Genomic DNA, 17,143 nt, shown 5'->3' with positions numbered 1-17,143 from the left:
ACAGAGTGAAGCGAAAATTTGAGGCCGCTTGAGGCAATGAGAAAACTGTTTCCAGAAAAGATCACAGAGACAGATGAAGAAGACTTTTGCCTTTGAATAACTCATCCTTAAAATGACATCCCAAGACTCATGGCCCATACACACCTCAGAGTGATGTGAAATGAGAGGAGTGAGCTCTGATGACAGGATTTCTGGGCAGCTGGCATCAGGGAAATAGGAAACTATAACAGAAATAGTTTTCTTGTGAGAAACTCCATAGATTAACAGAAGGAGACTTCTGTTTCTCTACAAAGACTAATGAAAAGGCTGTAGCAGGAATTAGGACTGTTTTAAACAATAAAGTTCCAAAGTTTTTCTGTCTCTATGTTGTCACGTGTACAAAAGAATGGTCAAGTAGTGGGGGATAAAAGAATATTCTGAATGTTTATTCTGGTGGTTTTTTTTATTCTTGTAATTTTGTTAATAAACTTTCTTTATTCCTTTCAAGTTTTAAGCCTGTTTTGCTCTTGTTCTAATCCATATCTCACAGCAAAAAATAAGTAATTTTTTTTTTAGTTACTGCTTTAAAACCACGACAATCAATTATGATAAATTAGCATTTAAGAAAACAAAGAGAAACACCTAAGGAAGTTAAAACCGCTGGAGGCTGATGGGAGTTTGTCTCCTAGCCAACAGCTGGCCATTTCTAAGAATTGACAGCAGTTTTAACCATTGAAAAGTGAGATCAATCTGTGAACACCACCTTAAGACCTAAGCCTGGGAATTTCTTGGTCTCTTTGTTTCCTGGCTGTGAAAGGTAACTGAGCTTTAGCTGTCTTCCCGTCCCCTGCCCAGCCCATGCGGCCCGGGCAGGGGCTGGGCTGAGCCTGCCATGGCTCCCGGCCGGGAGATAGGGCCTGTGGGGCTTGCCCTGGGCTCTGGCCTGGCCAGGCCGGTCCCTGGCTCAGCTGCAGTTTTTTTGCTGTGACTGAATTCACCAGAGACTGCCGAGTCAAGAAAGAAAAAAAGCTCTTGACCTGCAGTGTGCTGAGACAGTGACCACACTCTCCAGAGCACCCATGAAGAATCTTCCATCTCAGACAACTCCAGCTGCTGCTCCGGCAGAGATCACAGAACCATCTACAAAGCCTGGGCAAGATTTTAACCCTTTCATTACTCAGCTGTGACTTGCAGATTAATCCTTTTATCCAGAGAAAGAAAAAGAGAGTAATCAACATGTAAAGAGACCTTATAAACTATTAGAGACAGTAAAGAAAAGAATTAAACTTCAGAAGAGGTAGAGAATAAAGAGATGCTTTATAAGCTGAAATATTTTTCTGTTAAAGCTATGGAGATGGACAATAGTGTTCTGAAAAAACTCCTTTAATTCATGACAGAGTATATAGGGAGGAATGGAGTGTTTAAAGTGTGGATTTTGAGCAAAAGGTAGAGTAATTGTGATACAGTGAGGTGCTGGAACAGAGTGAAGAGAAGTAATAGTTGAAGATTTGGGGCTGTTGTAGAGGTAAAGAGAAAACTTCTGTTTCCAGAGAAGCTCACAGAGACAGATGAAGAGAACTTTTGCCTTTGAATAACTCATCCTTAAAAATGACATCCCTAGACTCATTGACCCATACACACCTCAGAGTGATGTGAAATGGGAGGAGTGAACTGATGACAGGATTTCCAGGCAGCTGGCATCAGAGAAATAGAAAGCTATAACAGAAATAGCTTTCTTGTGAGAAACTCCATAGATTAGCAGAAGAAGACTTCTGTTTCTCTACAAAGGCTGATGAAAAGACTCTAGCAAGAATTGGGACTGTTTTAAACACCAAAGTTCCAAAGTTTTTTTGTCTCTATATTGTCATGTGAACAAGGAAATGGTTGGGTAGTGGGGGATAAAAGAGTTTTCTGGAAGTTTATTCTGGTGTTCTTATTCTTGTAGTTTTGTTAATAAACTTTCTTTATTCCTTTTAAGTTTTAAGCCTGTTTTGCTCTTGTTCTAATCCATATCTCACAGTAAGAAATAAGTAAGTTTTCTAGTAATTTTTTAGTTACTGTTTTAAAACCACCACATTTATTTGGTGCATTGGCCAGGAAAACGAAATTAGCAAATCTAAACTGCTACATCAATGTATTGCAAGTGTTCTGGAGTCTCATCCTTTTCCAATGCAGTCTGGATCAGTCCATGGAAATAGTGGGACTGTGCTTCCACCTCTGGGGCAGTTGGTTCCAGGTGTACTGGATGCCCCTCCAAGTCAAAGCAAATTGTGGCCTGATGCCAGAGAGATTGAGAAAGACGCACTGGTGATAGCAGTTGTGACACCACTTGGCTGCCTTTGACTCCAGCTCATATTGAAGTTCCAGCATGGCAGCACTCAGTAATGGTGTGACATCATTCAGGCCACGATAACCCACTGTCAGTCTCCATTCTCCATTAGACTTTTGCACTGGCTAAATGGGGATATTAAGGGGTTTGTGTGTCTTGCTGACCACTCCCTGGCTCTCCAGTTCACAAATCATCTTGTGGATGGGGGTCACAGAATCCCAGTTGGTGCAGTATTGTCAGCATCACACTGTTGTTATAGTGATCAGTACCTGTTGTTCTTTGACCCTCAGCAGTCCCATAGCAGAAGGATCTTCTGAGAGACCAGGCAAGGTATTCAGCTGCCTCATTTTCTCTGTCTTCACAGCAGCTATCCCAAAACCCCAGCAATGTCCTTTTGGGTCCTTGAAATACCCTCTCCTAAGGTAATCTATGCCAACGAGACATGGGGCCTCTGAGCCAGTCACAATGGGGTGTTTTTGCCATTTATTCTCAGCCAGGCTCAGTTCAGCTTCCAGTACAGTCAGCTGTTGGGATCCCCCTGTCACCCCAGAAAGAGATGGATTCTGCCCCTACATATCTCAATGGCATCAGGGTACATTGTGCAGCAGTGTAAATTAAAGCATTGTAGTGTTGTGGGTCTGATGTGCCAGGCCATTAGATCCACATAGTCCAGTAGATCTGATTATCCCTTTCCTCCACCAGGCTGGAGGCAGGGCCCCTCTAGTTCTGGTCATGGTACTCGTTGCTCACTTCTTATAAATATGATCAACCACAGGTCCCTTCAAGAGGTTTAGAAGTAACATCAGCACCTTCCATTTTGTCTGAGGACCTGCCCACTGGAAACTGGAGCAGAATTTTCCTTGAAGAATTTTCCGTGGTTGTTGTTCTTCCTCTCAACTCACATACCCATGGCTCCTATGGCAGAGGTGGGTTTTCCATCCCACTTCTTCATGTCCTCTCTGTGGTCAGGCAGGTAAAAACCACAGGTTACCTACTTTGTGGTGTATTCCCTCTCTCTCTTGAGCAGGGGAGTGCTTGCTCTTAATAGAAGAGATTCTGGCCTGTATTGGAAGGACACAGGACATTTCCTCTTTAAATTGATGGAAGTCCTTGGACAACTGAGATGCAGGCCCACGGGGAAGAAGAGAGACTTTCCTCATATTGCCAGAGTTGGGAAACTAAATGATCCCGTTTGTTCTCCTTCTGTCCATGACATCACTGCCAATGAGTTGGCGTATGACAATGGTGTGCTCCATAGGAACTTCTGCCACATGGGTTGTGTGCCCTAGACTTCATCTGGATCTACAGGGGACTGCTTGTTATTTGAATCTCTATAGAGTACCTCCAGCACAGCTAATTCTCTCAGGTACTGGATACCTTGCTCCATGGTGTTCCACTTGTCTTGGTGCACTGATAGATCCTCCTTGAAAAGATACCTTTCCCTCACACTTGACAGGAGTCACCTCCAGAGGCTGAGGATTTCTGTCCTTTTCCCAATGCTGTTGTCAAAGCCTGCATCCCTGGACAGGGATCCTAGTTGCTTGGCTTCACTACCCTCTCATTTCCAACTGTGGGTTGTGATATCCCAGCATTGGAGCAGCTGGGTCACCAGGGGCTCACCCTACTGGTGGCTGAAATCTTTTCATTTATCTCGCAGCTCATGTGGGAATAGGGATTGGGTGATTATTTCTGGCCCTGCTTCTTCTTCCTGTTCTGAAGGCCCTACTTCCTCTTCATCCCTCACTATGCAAACTGATTTGGTCTTGCTTTTTTTTTTTCTGTATAGGTATGACTGCTACCAGCACATGTTGTTCCTCTGGTTCTGCTGCAGTTTGAGTGGCCACAGTGGCAGTTGCTCTGCTTTCCTTCTCCTCCCCCTGAGGGTGCTGTCTAGTGACGAGCAGTATCTGCTAAAGAGTAGCCAGGGCCCAGCACACTGCATTACTTTTGCCTCTCTGGAATCGCCACAGCATTTTCCTTTCAGATATTCTGCCACTTTATCAGGGTCCTGTGCAGGGGTGAACTTCCAAAACATTGGAGGACAAAAGTCCTCCAAAACTGTCCCATTTTCTCCCACATTCCATGCCACTCATGACTATCCACCCTTGGGGCAGATCTCTGAATGACCATCCTAGAAGTCTCTTTCATAATTCTAAACATGGTGTGGATGGTACTGAGCAGACATAGCAACAAGTACACGTGCCTTCCTTAACATCCAAAGGAAATTCAAAATACTCACAAGCTGTTTTAACAAACCTGAAGGAGGCAAAGGGTGTGAAAAGTTGGGGGAATTCATCTTCCCCTGTTCTCCCTACAGACTGGGTACAATTATTAATGAATTCCCAGAGGTAGCACCCAAGGCAAATGCAGGACACCAGCACTCAAGACATCCCAAATGACTCTCATTGTCCTTGATGTTATCATGTCATAAACTGATATCCCACAGTACAGCAATAAAGCAATTCTGATCCCTCTCCCTGCTCTGAAAAAGAATACCATGAGGAGCACATAGGGAAACATATATAGGGTTAGGTACCATAACCATGTGAACAGACCAAGCAACATTGTGACCAGTGGCTCCATACCTAATACAAATGCTTAGATCAAATTTGTTTCCAACCCACTCTGGTCAGATATGTTGTTATCTCAATGCTTCGTGCCTCACATTGGGCACCAAATTGACTGTCATGGTTTAGGAATGGTATTTCCCAATTTAGTGTTCCCATTGAATCACCCAGACCACACACTGCTCACTCACTTCCCCATCCAGTGGGATGGGGAGGAGAACTGGAGGCAAAAAAAGGTAAAGATCACGGGTTGAGATAAGAACAATTTACTAGAAATAGCAATGAAATAAAAAAAAAAACCCAAACAAGAACAATACTGATAGCAGTGTGTACAAGACAAGCAAATGATTCACGTGTGATTGCTCATTATGCAGAACCTGGCACCACCCAACCATACACCCCAGCAAAACTGGAAAAATGCCACCCCCCCTCTGTTACATCTGCACTTGGCATGAGGTAGTATTTAATAACGCCAGGGTCCAAGCTGTGCCCCTCCTGGCTGCTGCAAAAATTAATCCTGTCTTGGCCAGAACCAGGACAGTGTTTTACAAACACTGCTTGTCTTTCTTCATGCATTTATAGGAAATAAATAATAGTGAAAAGCCTTCAATGCAAAGCAATATTTTAAGTTTTACAACAACAGAAAAGCACCTTTGATAGTGTGTGTTCTGCTTTCCAAAGATGAAAATACCCATCCAAGGACACAGCTCCCAGCTCCTATTATGAAAAAAAAAACAACACAAAAACAAACAAACAAACAAAAAAAAGTAAGAGTTAGTTTCTGTATTATAGATGTCCTTACAAACTCAAACTACAGGTTGCTTCTCCACCATATTTGATTTAGATGACTGTCGCCCTGAAAACTCAGCTTCTGAGCTTGCTGACATAGTTTTCTAAAGACTTTCCCAAGACAGTAACTGTAAACATATATATGTATACATTCTTTCTGATACACATCTTGTGATGGACATCTCTCACGGCCAGTGCGGTTGGGAAAGTGTTATCCTGACCATCCAATCCCTGGCTGTGGTCATAAACCTATAAATTCTGGGAGAAGAAATAAAGCTCTTTCTTCCTTTCACCACACCTTGAGCTGTGTTTGTGTGACCTATTCATCTCCAGCAGCAACAGATGACTTTTTTTTTCAAATACATATGGACAGTTTTAGGACTACTCAACTGTCTTGCTTATCTTACTGACCTTGTTCTTATTGTTGAAAGCCAATGCTCGGACTTTGCAGTTGTCAGGATTGGTGTTCTCCTTAGGAATATCTTTCAGAGCCCTGTGTGTTATGTGGGCATAGACAGGAACTTGAGAGAGATTATGCCTGGCATCACTTTTGGACAACACATCCTCTGTGACTTCCCAGAGACCCATCGAACCATCCCGCGAACCTGAATAAGTAGTCCATAACAGCATTTCATATATACATAATTCCCCTTTTTAAAAAATGAACTGCAATAAACAATGAGGTCTTAAAGAAAGAAAGGATACTTTAGATTAATTTAATCTAACTGAACACACTGTTGGTGCCTATATATTAATTATTATTAACAAAATCATGATTTTACTGAACTGTTAAGTTCATTACATTGTGAACTTATTGTCAATTGGTTTGTCTACATGGTTTCCAAGCAGGTAGATCACCTCATCTGTTTTCAAATTGATTAGGATGCATCAAAAAACCACCATCCTGTACAACAATCACCATTAGAGATTCACATTTAAAATAAAGTCAGAAGCAATTGGACAGCCTATATGTTCAGCTCGAGCCTGGCTTACCAAGGCCAAGATTGACAGTCTGTTAAACCAATACAAAAACTTACAAGAAAGCTCAATTGGGTTTATACCAATTCTAGATAGTTTGATTTCTGACAGCATGTTTATGAATATGTACACACACATTAGTGAACTGAACAGAAACATATTTAAAATCACAATTTGCACCAATTTAAATAAAATCTATTGTTAATTCAACTCATTCCACCTCTTGTCTAAAGAATGTAACACAGGAACTGAGGCCAAACAAGCAAGAACTCATTTTATTTTTCTACTGATTTTGAAGATAATTATACAAAGTATGAATCAGTAAGATCAACAATACTGGATGAAGAAACCTACATGTCTTTGGTTCAAAGATCAATACAGACTTAATCTAAGGTCCTATACCCATCCCTTCTGGTGTTTAGGCAACTCACTTCCATTTAAGTCAGCTCTGATAGATTTGACATGTACCTCCATTTTTTCCCTACACAATGTGACTTAATGATTTTTTTTTAATGCAAATACTTGGATTAGACAATTGCAAGGGTCAACTCAAGGATTAGCTTTTGTTTTTTTAATATTACTGAATTATCAATTGAAGCATTTGATTTTTATATGAGACTTAAGATTTTCTGTCACCTGCAGTTTGACACCTCCTTGTATGGAATACTAAACCCTCTCAGCACAGAAAGACAGTAAACTAATACAGTAATTCAACAGCATATTGCTGCCTTTACCCAAGTTAAGTAATACTTTATGAAGTTACACTGATTATCCAAATACACTGACTAAAAAGTCAGTAATTGACCTTTTCTATTACAACCATCTGTATTAGTTCCCATAGTATGTGTGCCTATATATATATACATACACACACACACACACACACACACACACACACACACACACACACACAACTTTACTGATAGCTTGATAAAACAGAGTTTTCATTAATCAGTCTTTAATAGGTATTCAGGAAATCAGTACTGTTCAGCTGTATTCAAAGTTATTAACTGACAACCAACATTCCTATTGAAATTATTCTGGTATAGAATCCTTCCCTTGAGCTTACTGTGTTTAGACACCCTCTCATGGCAACACCTACTGTAAAGACAGCAGTATTCCCTCTAATACTAGAAAAAAAAAGTATAATCTAGACCAGTGCTCTACAATTAAAAAAAAAAAAAAAAGAAAAAGAAAAGCGCTGTACTAAGACCAAGAATGGTTTAAATAAGCAAAGTAGTTCCAAATGGTCTCAAATCCCTTCTAAAGGTGCTTCCCTAAGACCTATCAAGTGCTGTACATCAGTATAAAATTCTGGGGAAAAAAAATTAAAAATTAACATTACCAGAAACAGCCATAGTATCACTTATCCATGCGATTGAAAATATCCAGTCTTTATGTCCATCCTAAAAGAAAAAAAAAAGACAAAAAAAGACAGATTTTCTGTCCCGTTATATTCTGCAGTGGTCTCAAGGCAGACAAAAAAATATCAAAGTGAAGAATACTTAAGTGTAAATTCAGAAAGACAGACCTATGCTAAAAACATATAAATAATATTCCACTATCAAGCTGGAGCAGTTTAAGTACCTAACAGTAATTTTAACTTATTGATTTTGACATGTATAATTAATAGAGAGCAATTAGGCAATAGAAAAAAATAGATCTCTGACCAAGGACAAATTAATCTCAATTCTAAGGACTTGGATTTTTTCCATTTTGAAAGCAGTGTTTTTACTTCTATAAAGTAGCTGCATACTTTTATTTCCTCAAATGCACATCCCTAAAAAGAAACAAAAAAAAAAGTTTAAAATATATGATCTACAGATTAATTTTTCAAGAATCTTTTACTCAGCAGGTGGGAAGCCTGTATATAAAAAAAAGACCATAAGGGTCTAGTTCTGTTTGAAAAGCTGCAGAGTCACAGTGGGACACGAATAACAAGTCATGCAAATCTTCAGAGTCGACCCTTTCTGTATCTGGTTATCTGCTACTGCAGAAACTCTGACCTGAGCTCTGTTGTAGTTAACATCTATGCAAAGTCCTGAATCAAAAAGGAAAAATAAGAGTGAAGTGCTTACAGGACACCACTATACCCATTTCAGCCATTTTCTTTTTAAGATTGGCTGTTTTAAAAGGCCTCATGACGTTTCAAAAATAAAAACAGTACCAAAGTCTATCAAACTGCCACAAGCCACTGGGTTAGAATTACTCCTCAAAGTCAAGTTCCACCTGTGAAATAATACATATATAAGCTGCACTGGAGAAGGGAAAGCCTTGAACGACCTTTACTTCTCAAATGAGCTTTTTCACTAAAGCTAAGTGTCAGAGATCATCATCACCCCAATTAGACTTTAACAGTCAAGATTTTGTTACATTTTCAATGCTTAAAAGTAATCTGAAGTAGACCTGAATGAGGGTAAGAAAGAAGAAATCTGACTTAGAACCCTGAGAATCTTCTCATATATTTATGTACTCATTTAAGATATCTTGTCAAAAAAGACAACTTGATCAGGAATATTTTCAAGCTTTCAGAAATTCACTCTCCACTATAAAACTCCCAAACTTTAAATTTGCTCTGACCTTATGCACTTCAAAGTAGTAATCCTTGGGACAGAATAAACTTTCCCTAAATACTCCCACTTACATCTCCCACACACACAGGATCAAGTGTAGGCAGACGATAAATTGCAAGACTGTTGGGGTTGTCTCCACCTGTAGCCAGAAAGGTCCTTGAGGGGTTGAGCTCAATGGCATGAATACCACATCCCTGCTGGTTCACCATGCCAGGTTCACGATCTTTCAGAATAGGAATCTTGGTAATTTGACCAGTCTGGACATCTATTACAAATAACTGGGGAAAAAAAACAGATACAAGTCATTATCACACAGATAAGAAAACCAAGGTGGTCAAATATCCTCCCTATTTTGAACTAACATTATTTTAAATGTAGAATCCACAAATTCTGCAAATATGGTTGAAAAATACATACATTCCTTCTTAAAACAACTAAATTAAATAACTGTGGGTTTTACTTTAATCATCCGTCCTCGTTTTGGCTAGGATAATGTTAACTTCCTTCTTAGTATCTGGTACAGTCCTATGTTTTGGATTTAGTATGAGAATAATGTTGATAACACACTGATGTTTAGTTGTTGCTTGATAGTGCTTACTTTAAATCAAGGACTTCTCAGTTTTCCATTCTGTATCACTGTTATAAATGACAATATAGTATTGACTTTCACATTTATATACTGGATTTTGGAAGTTATTATTGACCACAAAGATTTTGATATGGTACAATTTGTAATTCCTTTTAACTGCTTTTTGGTATAGTATATGTCGCTAGAGGACACGAAATGATTCACACGAACACCTTTCAGCGTTAAAACAGGAAAGAAGAACCTTTTATTCTCTGACTCCAGTATTTATAGATTCTCGACAATGACCAGGGATTGGATAATTAAGTTACCACCTTCCCAAGCACACTGGTCATGCGAAACATCCATCAAAAGACGTTTCTTAGAAGGAATGTGATAAACAACTTATTTTTATAGAACTTTCATGGGAAAGTAACTAAAACTATGAAAACATTATCAGAAGGCTTTAAGTTTCAGGGCAACAAATATAATCTGTCAGTTTATGTATGCACCGTATAGCTTATATAAATACTAGTGTGATAAACATATCTTAGGCCTTAGTATAATATTAAAATTATGTAATGTTGAAATGCTTTTGTTTGTGTGACTAACTCACATGATAATGGTGTGAAATAGCTATGTTGTTTCTCACATTTGTGATAACAGTGACAAGAACCAGGACACCAAGAGAAAAATTTACTACTGACTCTCTGGTTATCAGGAAGTGTCAAAACAACAAAATGAAGCCTCGAGAAGAAATAAAATATATTGATTTAATCTGCAGGACGGCATGCAGACAAGTTAAAAGTTAAAACCAAGCAAAAGAGTTCCTGGAACATGTAAACTCACAGGAATGTCTGAATATGTATAATTCTCATGAATAAGCATTTAACCCATGTACTGTAAAAGTATATAAGAAAATTGTTTTAAGCTAACAGCGTGCTTTTGGCAGATTGCCAAGCACCCCAGCACTGGATTTTGTCCCTTTTATCCCTTATTAAACTTTTATAATTTTTTTTTTTAAAACAGCCGTGTTTCTCATAATCAGCGAGCAGGTGCACTAGAGGCTGAGAGGGAACATAGCCAGGACAGTTAACCCAAACTGGCCAAAGCCATATTCCATACCATAGAACATTATGTTCAGTATATAAAAGCAGGGGGGTTGGGTTTGGCTGAGAGCTGCTAATCACTGTCGGGAGAAGGGCTGGGCATGGGTCAGTGGGTGGTAAGTAATTGTATTGTACATCACTTCTGTTTCTTGGATTTTATTTTTTTTTTCCTGTTATAACAATAATATTTTACTTTGTTTCAATTACTAAACTCTTCTTATCTTAACCCACAGGTTTTACATTTTTTCCAGTTTTCTTCCCCATCCATCCAGGGAAGGGGAGGGGGGGAAGTGAGTGAACAGCTGTGTGGTACTTAGCTGCCAGTTGGGGTTAAATCACAACAGTCCATTTTGGCCCCCAAAATGAGGCTCAAAGGGTTGAGACAATGACAGATTTGACCAGAGCATGTTAAAACAAATTTTTTATAAGCATTCATTATATTTGTTTAATAGTCACGGGTCACAATATTGATTTATTTACTCTCACAGTTGTTGCACTTGTTCTCAGATTTGCATTGTGTGACACTTTACTTGCAGTATGTGTTCCCTGTGATGATGTTTATCATCCTTGAGGCCTGGACCAAGGTTAACATTTTGTTTTACTTTGTAATACTGGCCTATGATATGATAGAACCACTGGTCATGAAACTAACCTGGTATGTGTCCTCAGCACTGCCATCCTATCTGTACCTCAGGAGCCATCTATTGGGAACTATTAACAGTTACATCATCTGCCTTTTCTCCTCGAATACATCTTCCAATATCCATCCATCCATCCTGCCTTCCTTCTCCTCCAGGATGATTACAGTAGTATTTGAGAATTTGTAAGACTTTGAATATCCTTTCAATACCTGCTGTAAATACATATTATAATATTGGCTTTTCACAAATATTAAAATGGATGCTATATGTATAATGTTAAAGTAACTTTGCTATAAAGATACAGTTTTTATTTCTGTTATTAACTACACTTAGACATAGTAGTGAAATAGATGATATAGTTATGCTTGTGGTAATTGAACTGCCTGCTTGGTTGGGCTAACATCCAATGAACGTATGATGAAGACCCCTGCTACTGATATGCCAACTATCAATACCTACCGTCTGTAGAAAGTTGTGGTGGTTTCAGTTTGTAACTGGGCAGAAACACTAATTTAGTGTAGTGGTTTAGGTTTGCTGATTTGAGTTTTCTGGCTAATGTACTAAATAATGTGGTGGGTTTAGTGATGGTTAAAATCACTAGTGCACTTACTTATTTCTTGCTGTGAGATATGGATTAGGAGGAGGGTAAAATAGGTTTAAAACTTAAAAGGTATGAAGAAAACTTTATTAACATAACTAAAAGAGTAAAAAGAATCAGAATAAGACTTCCAGAACACTTTTCCTCCCCCCACCCGACTTCTTTTCTTTCCTAACTGACAAGGTAGAGATAAAACTTGGGATTTTAAATTAGTTACTCTACAATAGTCTTTTACCAGTTTTTGTAGGGAGAGGAACTTTCTTTTGCCATGCTATGGAGACTTTTTTACAATAAACAGTTCTCTCATGGCTTTTTATTTCTACGAATAGCAGCTTCCCAGGAAAAGATTTACAATTGTGAAGTTCCTCCCATTTTTACCATATTCTTTACAGCTGCATTCATGGGCCATGTTAACTTATGGGGTATTATTTTAAGGATGAGCTGTTTAAAAGCAAAGGTTCTCTTTATCTATCTCTGTGATCATCTTTATCTCTGGGAACACAGATCTTCTCTCCCTGGGGACAAAGGGTCTTTATTATTCTCATTTCTCTCTCTCTGTTTAAGCTTCTCATGAGATTATAGCTACTTTAACATTTGTTTTACTTTATCAGTGGATGCCTGTCCTGGGGTGACTTTATGATACTGGTATCCCCAATCGTCTGGTTTATGTTATATATTAAGTTCTGCACCTTTAAGACTGGCTCTGAGAGTGAAGGGGGGGGAAGAAGAAACGCGCAGTTTGTGTTGAAAGAAAACATCGCTCCCCCACATCCCGCTCCTGGACTGTGGTGTTTGCAGCACGGACAGGCAGCAGGACAGAGCTTCTCTTTGGCTTTTAGTTAGTTTTAGCTAGCTGAGGCAGAGAAGTTCCCTGGACCTTTTTTCCCTTTTGCCTGGATCTGTGCAAACCTGCTCTGGACTGAAAAAACACCCAGACAAACCTCGGGAGCTCACACCTGTGGCCCACTGGGGCCTGGGCTTCAGCACTGTCCAGTGCTGGAGGGACTGATAAGAACCTGAGCGAGGAGTTTTCTTCCTGGATTTGCCACCCTGTCAAACAGGGAGAGGTTTTATTGTTTAATATTATTCAATTTCTGTTAAATAAACAGCTTTTTCCACTTCTCTCCAAGGAAATTTTTTTTTTCCCAGACCAGTTGGGGGGAGGAGTCATTTGAATTTTGTTTTCCTGGGTGAACCCCATTTGGAGTTTTCTCCCAAATTTGCCCTAAACTAGGATAATGCCTCTGCTCACATTTACAGTTTGAACACTCCATCCCCTCATACTTTATCATTAATTAAAGGGGATACTTTAGTGTATCATAGTATATCTCTATGGCTTTACTAAAAGAACTTTCAACCCCAATACTAGAGCATCTATTTATTTTCTTTCTATCTGGGACTTGACTCCTTTTTTACTGACTTCAGTGTCATGTTGTCTTCTATGTGTCTTCATTCTATCTTTTTCTCTTACCTGAGTGGAGAATCGTGGTCTGAAGGTCTCATCTGTGTACTGAAAGGGTTAATATCTCACCTAGACCTGCAGGTGGTCATGGTGGTTTCTGCTGGGCAGTGGCCGATGGATTGCAGGCCGCTTCTGGGCCTCTCCCTCTGCCCAGTCCAGAGCCATTCCCGGGGCCCAGCGGACCCCGACTCAGTGCGGGCCGACGGCGGAGACAGGGCTTGATGTCAGCAAGATGTTAGCAGTTGTGAACTGGCCCAGCTTCAGCTGGGGTCGCGCGGCTTCCTGTCTCCCGCCTGGCCAGTGTTGGTTCTGGCTCAGCCCCGCCAGGCCACAGTGGAGCAGGGCCAGCCCCACCAGAGCTCAGTTACCTTTTGAGGCCAGAAGCAAGAGAGATTTCCCAGGCTTGCCTGTTTTTAAAATGTGGAATTTACAGAGGCGGACCCAGCTTCTAAATGGTTTAATAAGATGTCAATTCTCAGAGCTAGTCAGCTATTGTTTTTTTTCCATGCATGGAGGAATCTCTTAGCAGCTTCTCTCAGGAAAATAATTTCCATGGGTGTTTTTTTCTTCTTTACTAAATATCAACTAATGTGGTGAAACCAGCACAAAACTATGGACCAAAACCCAAGCTGGAGGTGATAATAAGTACGGGCTAAAACCACATCCAAGAAATGCGCATGCTCTAAAAAGGCGGAGTCAAGGAGGAGCTGTGGAGAGGGCCCACAGTGGGCTGGGGGGTCAGACTAAAGAGTCGACAGAAAGAAGCCAGCAGGATTCCTGTGCATCCGTGAGAAGAGAAAGAAGATAAAGGTAGAAGAAAACAAAGAACATCTGTGCTGCGAAAAACACCATAGAAAAACAGGATTTATCTGAAATTTTGATTTTTGGGGATGCTTTCCCAAAACAGTGCTTCCATCAATGGACTTGAGGGGTGGTGTGATGATGGCCAATGAGATGGGGTGCACTATGAGGTCAGAAGGGTATAAAAACACTATGTATGAGCACAATAAAAAAACTTAGAGGAAGTTTCTTAAAGAGTTGCTTTATGTTGTGTCTGCTCCGATGGCGACATCTGGTGACCACCGACATGAAGCACAAGAGACCCATTGGGTGCAGGACAGGGAGAGCAGAGCCCCATGGCACTAGAAGAGCAGTGAGGGGAGCCGCCGAAGGGGTCCGAACCTGAATTCGACACCCGGAGCTGGTACTCCAGGTGAGCCGCAGGGAACATAGACCAGTGAAGCCTCTGACATCTGGAATATTCATCCAGGTGAGACATCGGTTAGAGGAAAATGGGGTCGAATTTATCAAGAGAAGAGCACACAGTTTTGTCTATGTGGAAAACTTTGCTTCAAAGCAAAGACGTTAAAATTACAGACTATGCTCTTCATAGCATGTTATTATGGGCGAAATCCCAGAATTTAGACATTGATGTAAATACAGCCTTTACCATTAGATCATTGGAAGCCATTGGGGACAGACTGTGGGATGTGATATCACAGGGGGACAAAGCAACTGCAAATCTAGCTATGACTTGGAGACAGCTTTATGATACGTTATGAGAATGGAGAATGGAGCAGGACATGGAATGAGAGCCAGGGCAAGGCATGGGAGTTTCTGGAGAACAACAGATAGCTGAGGCTCAGTCTGGTGCCATGCCCCTCCCTAGGGGACAGCCTGCGTGAGTCACTTCGGTGGGGGCTTCACCAGGGTCAGCTGATACAGGGACCTAGTGGCCACAGAGCAATACCCCCCAATATTTGTCTCTGAGAGACTATGGTCAACCAGTGTACCCTTCTTCTGCATAGCAGGAGTTAAATGTGAGGTGCAAATATGTTACTCCTGCCTGTCAGTTAGCAGAAATGACCTTGAGAGAGACACAAGCCCATCCATCTGCCCCCCTGCTTTCTTCTGAGTCAGATGAAAGAACAGAGTTGTTAAGAGCCTTTCCCACATTACCTGATTCTGATAGTGAGGATGATGAATTGCCAGAGATAAGATACTCTGGCCAGGAGTGTGGATCTGCTTCTCATAAATCTTGTAATAAATCTAAGCTTGCTTGCTTCCTGTCAAGTGTCTGTGATGCCTTGCCACCCTGCCTGGTTTTGGGAACTTGTCAAGAATAATGCAATGGAGATGGGTAATTGGGACTTAATAGAAAAAATAGGTCTGCCAAGAATGACCGATATGCCAAGTGTTGATACAAATGTTGTTAGTAATTATCTCATAGCCTTTCCTGCTCTTAAAGCAATTTCTAACACAGGACAGAATGATACGTATCAGGCATTTGCCTGGTGAGTTGTTCAGGACCTTCAGTCAAAGGTGTCTCAATTTGGTATTAATTCTTCTGATGTAATGCAATTGATTTGTGTTATTAATGCTGATATGTTTGCTCCATATGATATAAGACACTTTGCTACAATTTTGTTTCAACCTGTACAGTACAGTGTATTTCAAAATACATGGAGGCAGTTAGTTGAGAGAGTTGCCCTAAATAATATGCAACTCCCACAGCAAGACCCCCAACATGTGGTGAGAGTTGATGCCTTGATGGGCACTGGGCCTTTTAATAACCTGGAGTTACAGGCCAGGTGGGATATTTGGTTTTGGCCCAGGCTCAACAAATAGGCATGAGTGCTTTAATTAAAACAACGGAGATGGCAGCTCCAAAACAGAAATATGTTACTATACGACAAGGGGCCAAGGAACCATTTTTACAATTTGTAGAAAAAATTGCTGCATCCATTGAGAAGCAGGTAGATGATGAAAACTTGAGGCAGATTCTATGTAAGCAGCTGGCAACAGACAATGCAAATGAAGATTGTCGAAAGATTATTGGTTGCCAGGAGACCCCTCGTTACCTGACATTGTAACTGCTTGTTCAAAAGTTGGCACAGTCGAGCATAAGATGGCTGCTTTGGCAGTGGTTCTAAAGCCGCCACAGAAATGTTTTACTTGTGGAGAGCAAGGACACTTAATGGCACAATGCCCAAAAAATAATGAGCAAAAGGTGAAACCTAAAACAAATTTGAGCTGTAACATTACTTACAATTACTGTGATAAGCCTGGACACTATGTTAAGCAATGTAAAACCAAATATCATGCAAATGGACAACTGTTACAGGGAAACTGGAAAAAGAACGTGAAGGGGCACGTGGAGACACAAATACTCCAACAACTACAAGCCCTCCCAGCACTTCAAAGCTATCCATTTGTGAACAGTACTCAGGGGCCACAAGGGGCTCTGCAGGGAGTGATATACCCACCGCTGACACAATAACTATTGTGACAAAGCAAATATGCAAGGTGCCTCTTGATGCCTATGGTCCCATAGGACAGGGGCTGAGTGCTTTTTTAATAGGAAGATTAAGTAGTACTATTAAGGGTATTCACGTACATTTAGGTATTAATGCTGATTACTTGGGACACATTCATGCTATAGTATCTGTTAGTGAACCCCCCTCTTATTCCAAAAGGTACTTGTATTGCTCAACTTGTTCCCTTTGTGAGTTGCGTTCCAAATGCAGTGAACCAGAGTCGTGGCATAGGAGGT

At 40.5% G+C, this 17,143-nt stretch overlaps 1 protein-coding gene across 3 annotated transcripts in view; it reads right to left on the bottom strand.

The window, feature by feature from the left end:
- LOC131591499 (DDB1- and CUL4-associated factor 12-like) overlaps nucleotides 1-17,143 on the bottom strand; it is a 58,567-nt gene that overhangs the window by 21,729 nt on the left and 19,695 nt on the right. For all 3 annotated transcript variants that reach the window (XM_058862283.1, XM_058862282.1, XM_058862284.1), the window contains exons 3-6: nucleotides 9,287-9,493; nucleotides 7,988-8,048; nucleotides 6,076-6,269; nucleotides 5,527-5,592 (exon numbers count right to left, since the gene is read on the bottom strand). In XM_058862283.1, coding sequence (XP_058718266.1) covers nucleotides 5,527-5,592; nucleotides 6,076-6,269; nucleotides 7,988-8,048; nucleotides 9,287-9,493 — 528 coding nt within the window. The remainder of the gene's footprint in view (nucleotides 1-5,526; nucleotides 5,593-6,075; nucleotides 6,270-7,987; nucleotides 8,049-9,286; nucleotides 9,494-17,143) is intronic.

Source organism: Poecile atricapillus, chromosome W, assembly GCF_030490865.1.
Source record: "Poecile atricapillus isolate bPoeAtr1 chromosome W, bPoeAtr1.hap1, whole genome shotgun sequence".
NCBI lineage: Eukaryota > Metazoa > Chordata > Aves > Passeriformes > Paridae > Poecile > Poecile atricapillus.
This window is presented reverse-complemented; position numbering and strand designations above follow the sequence as displayed.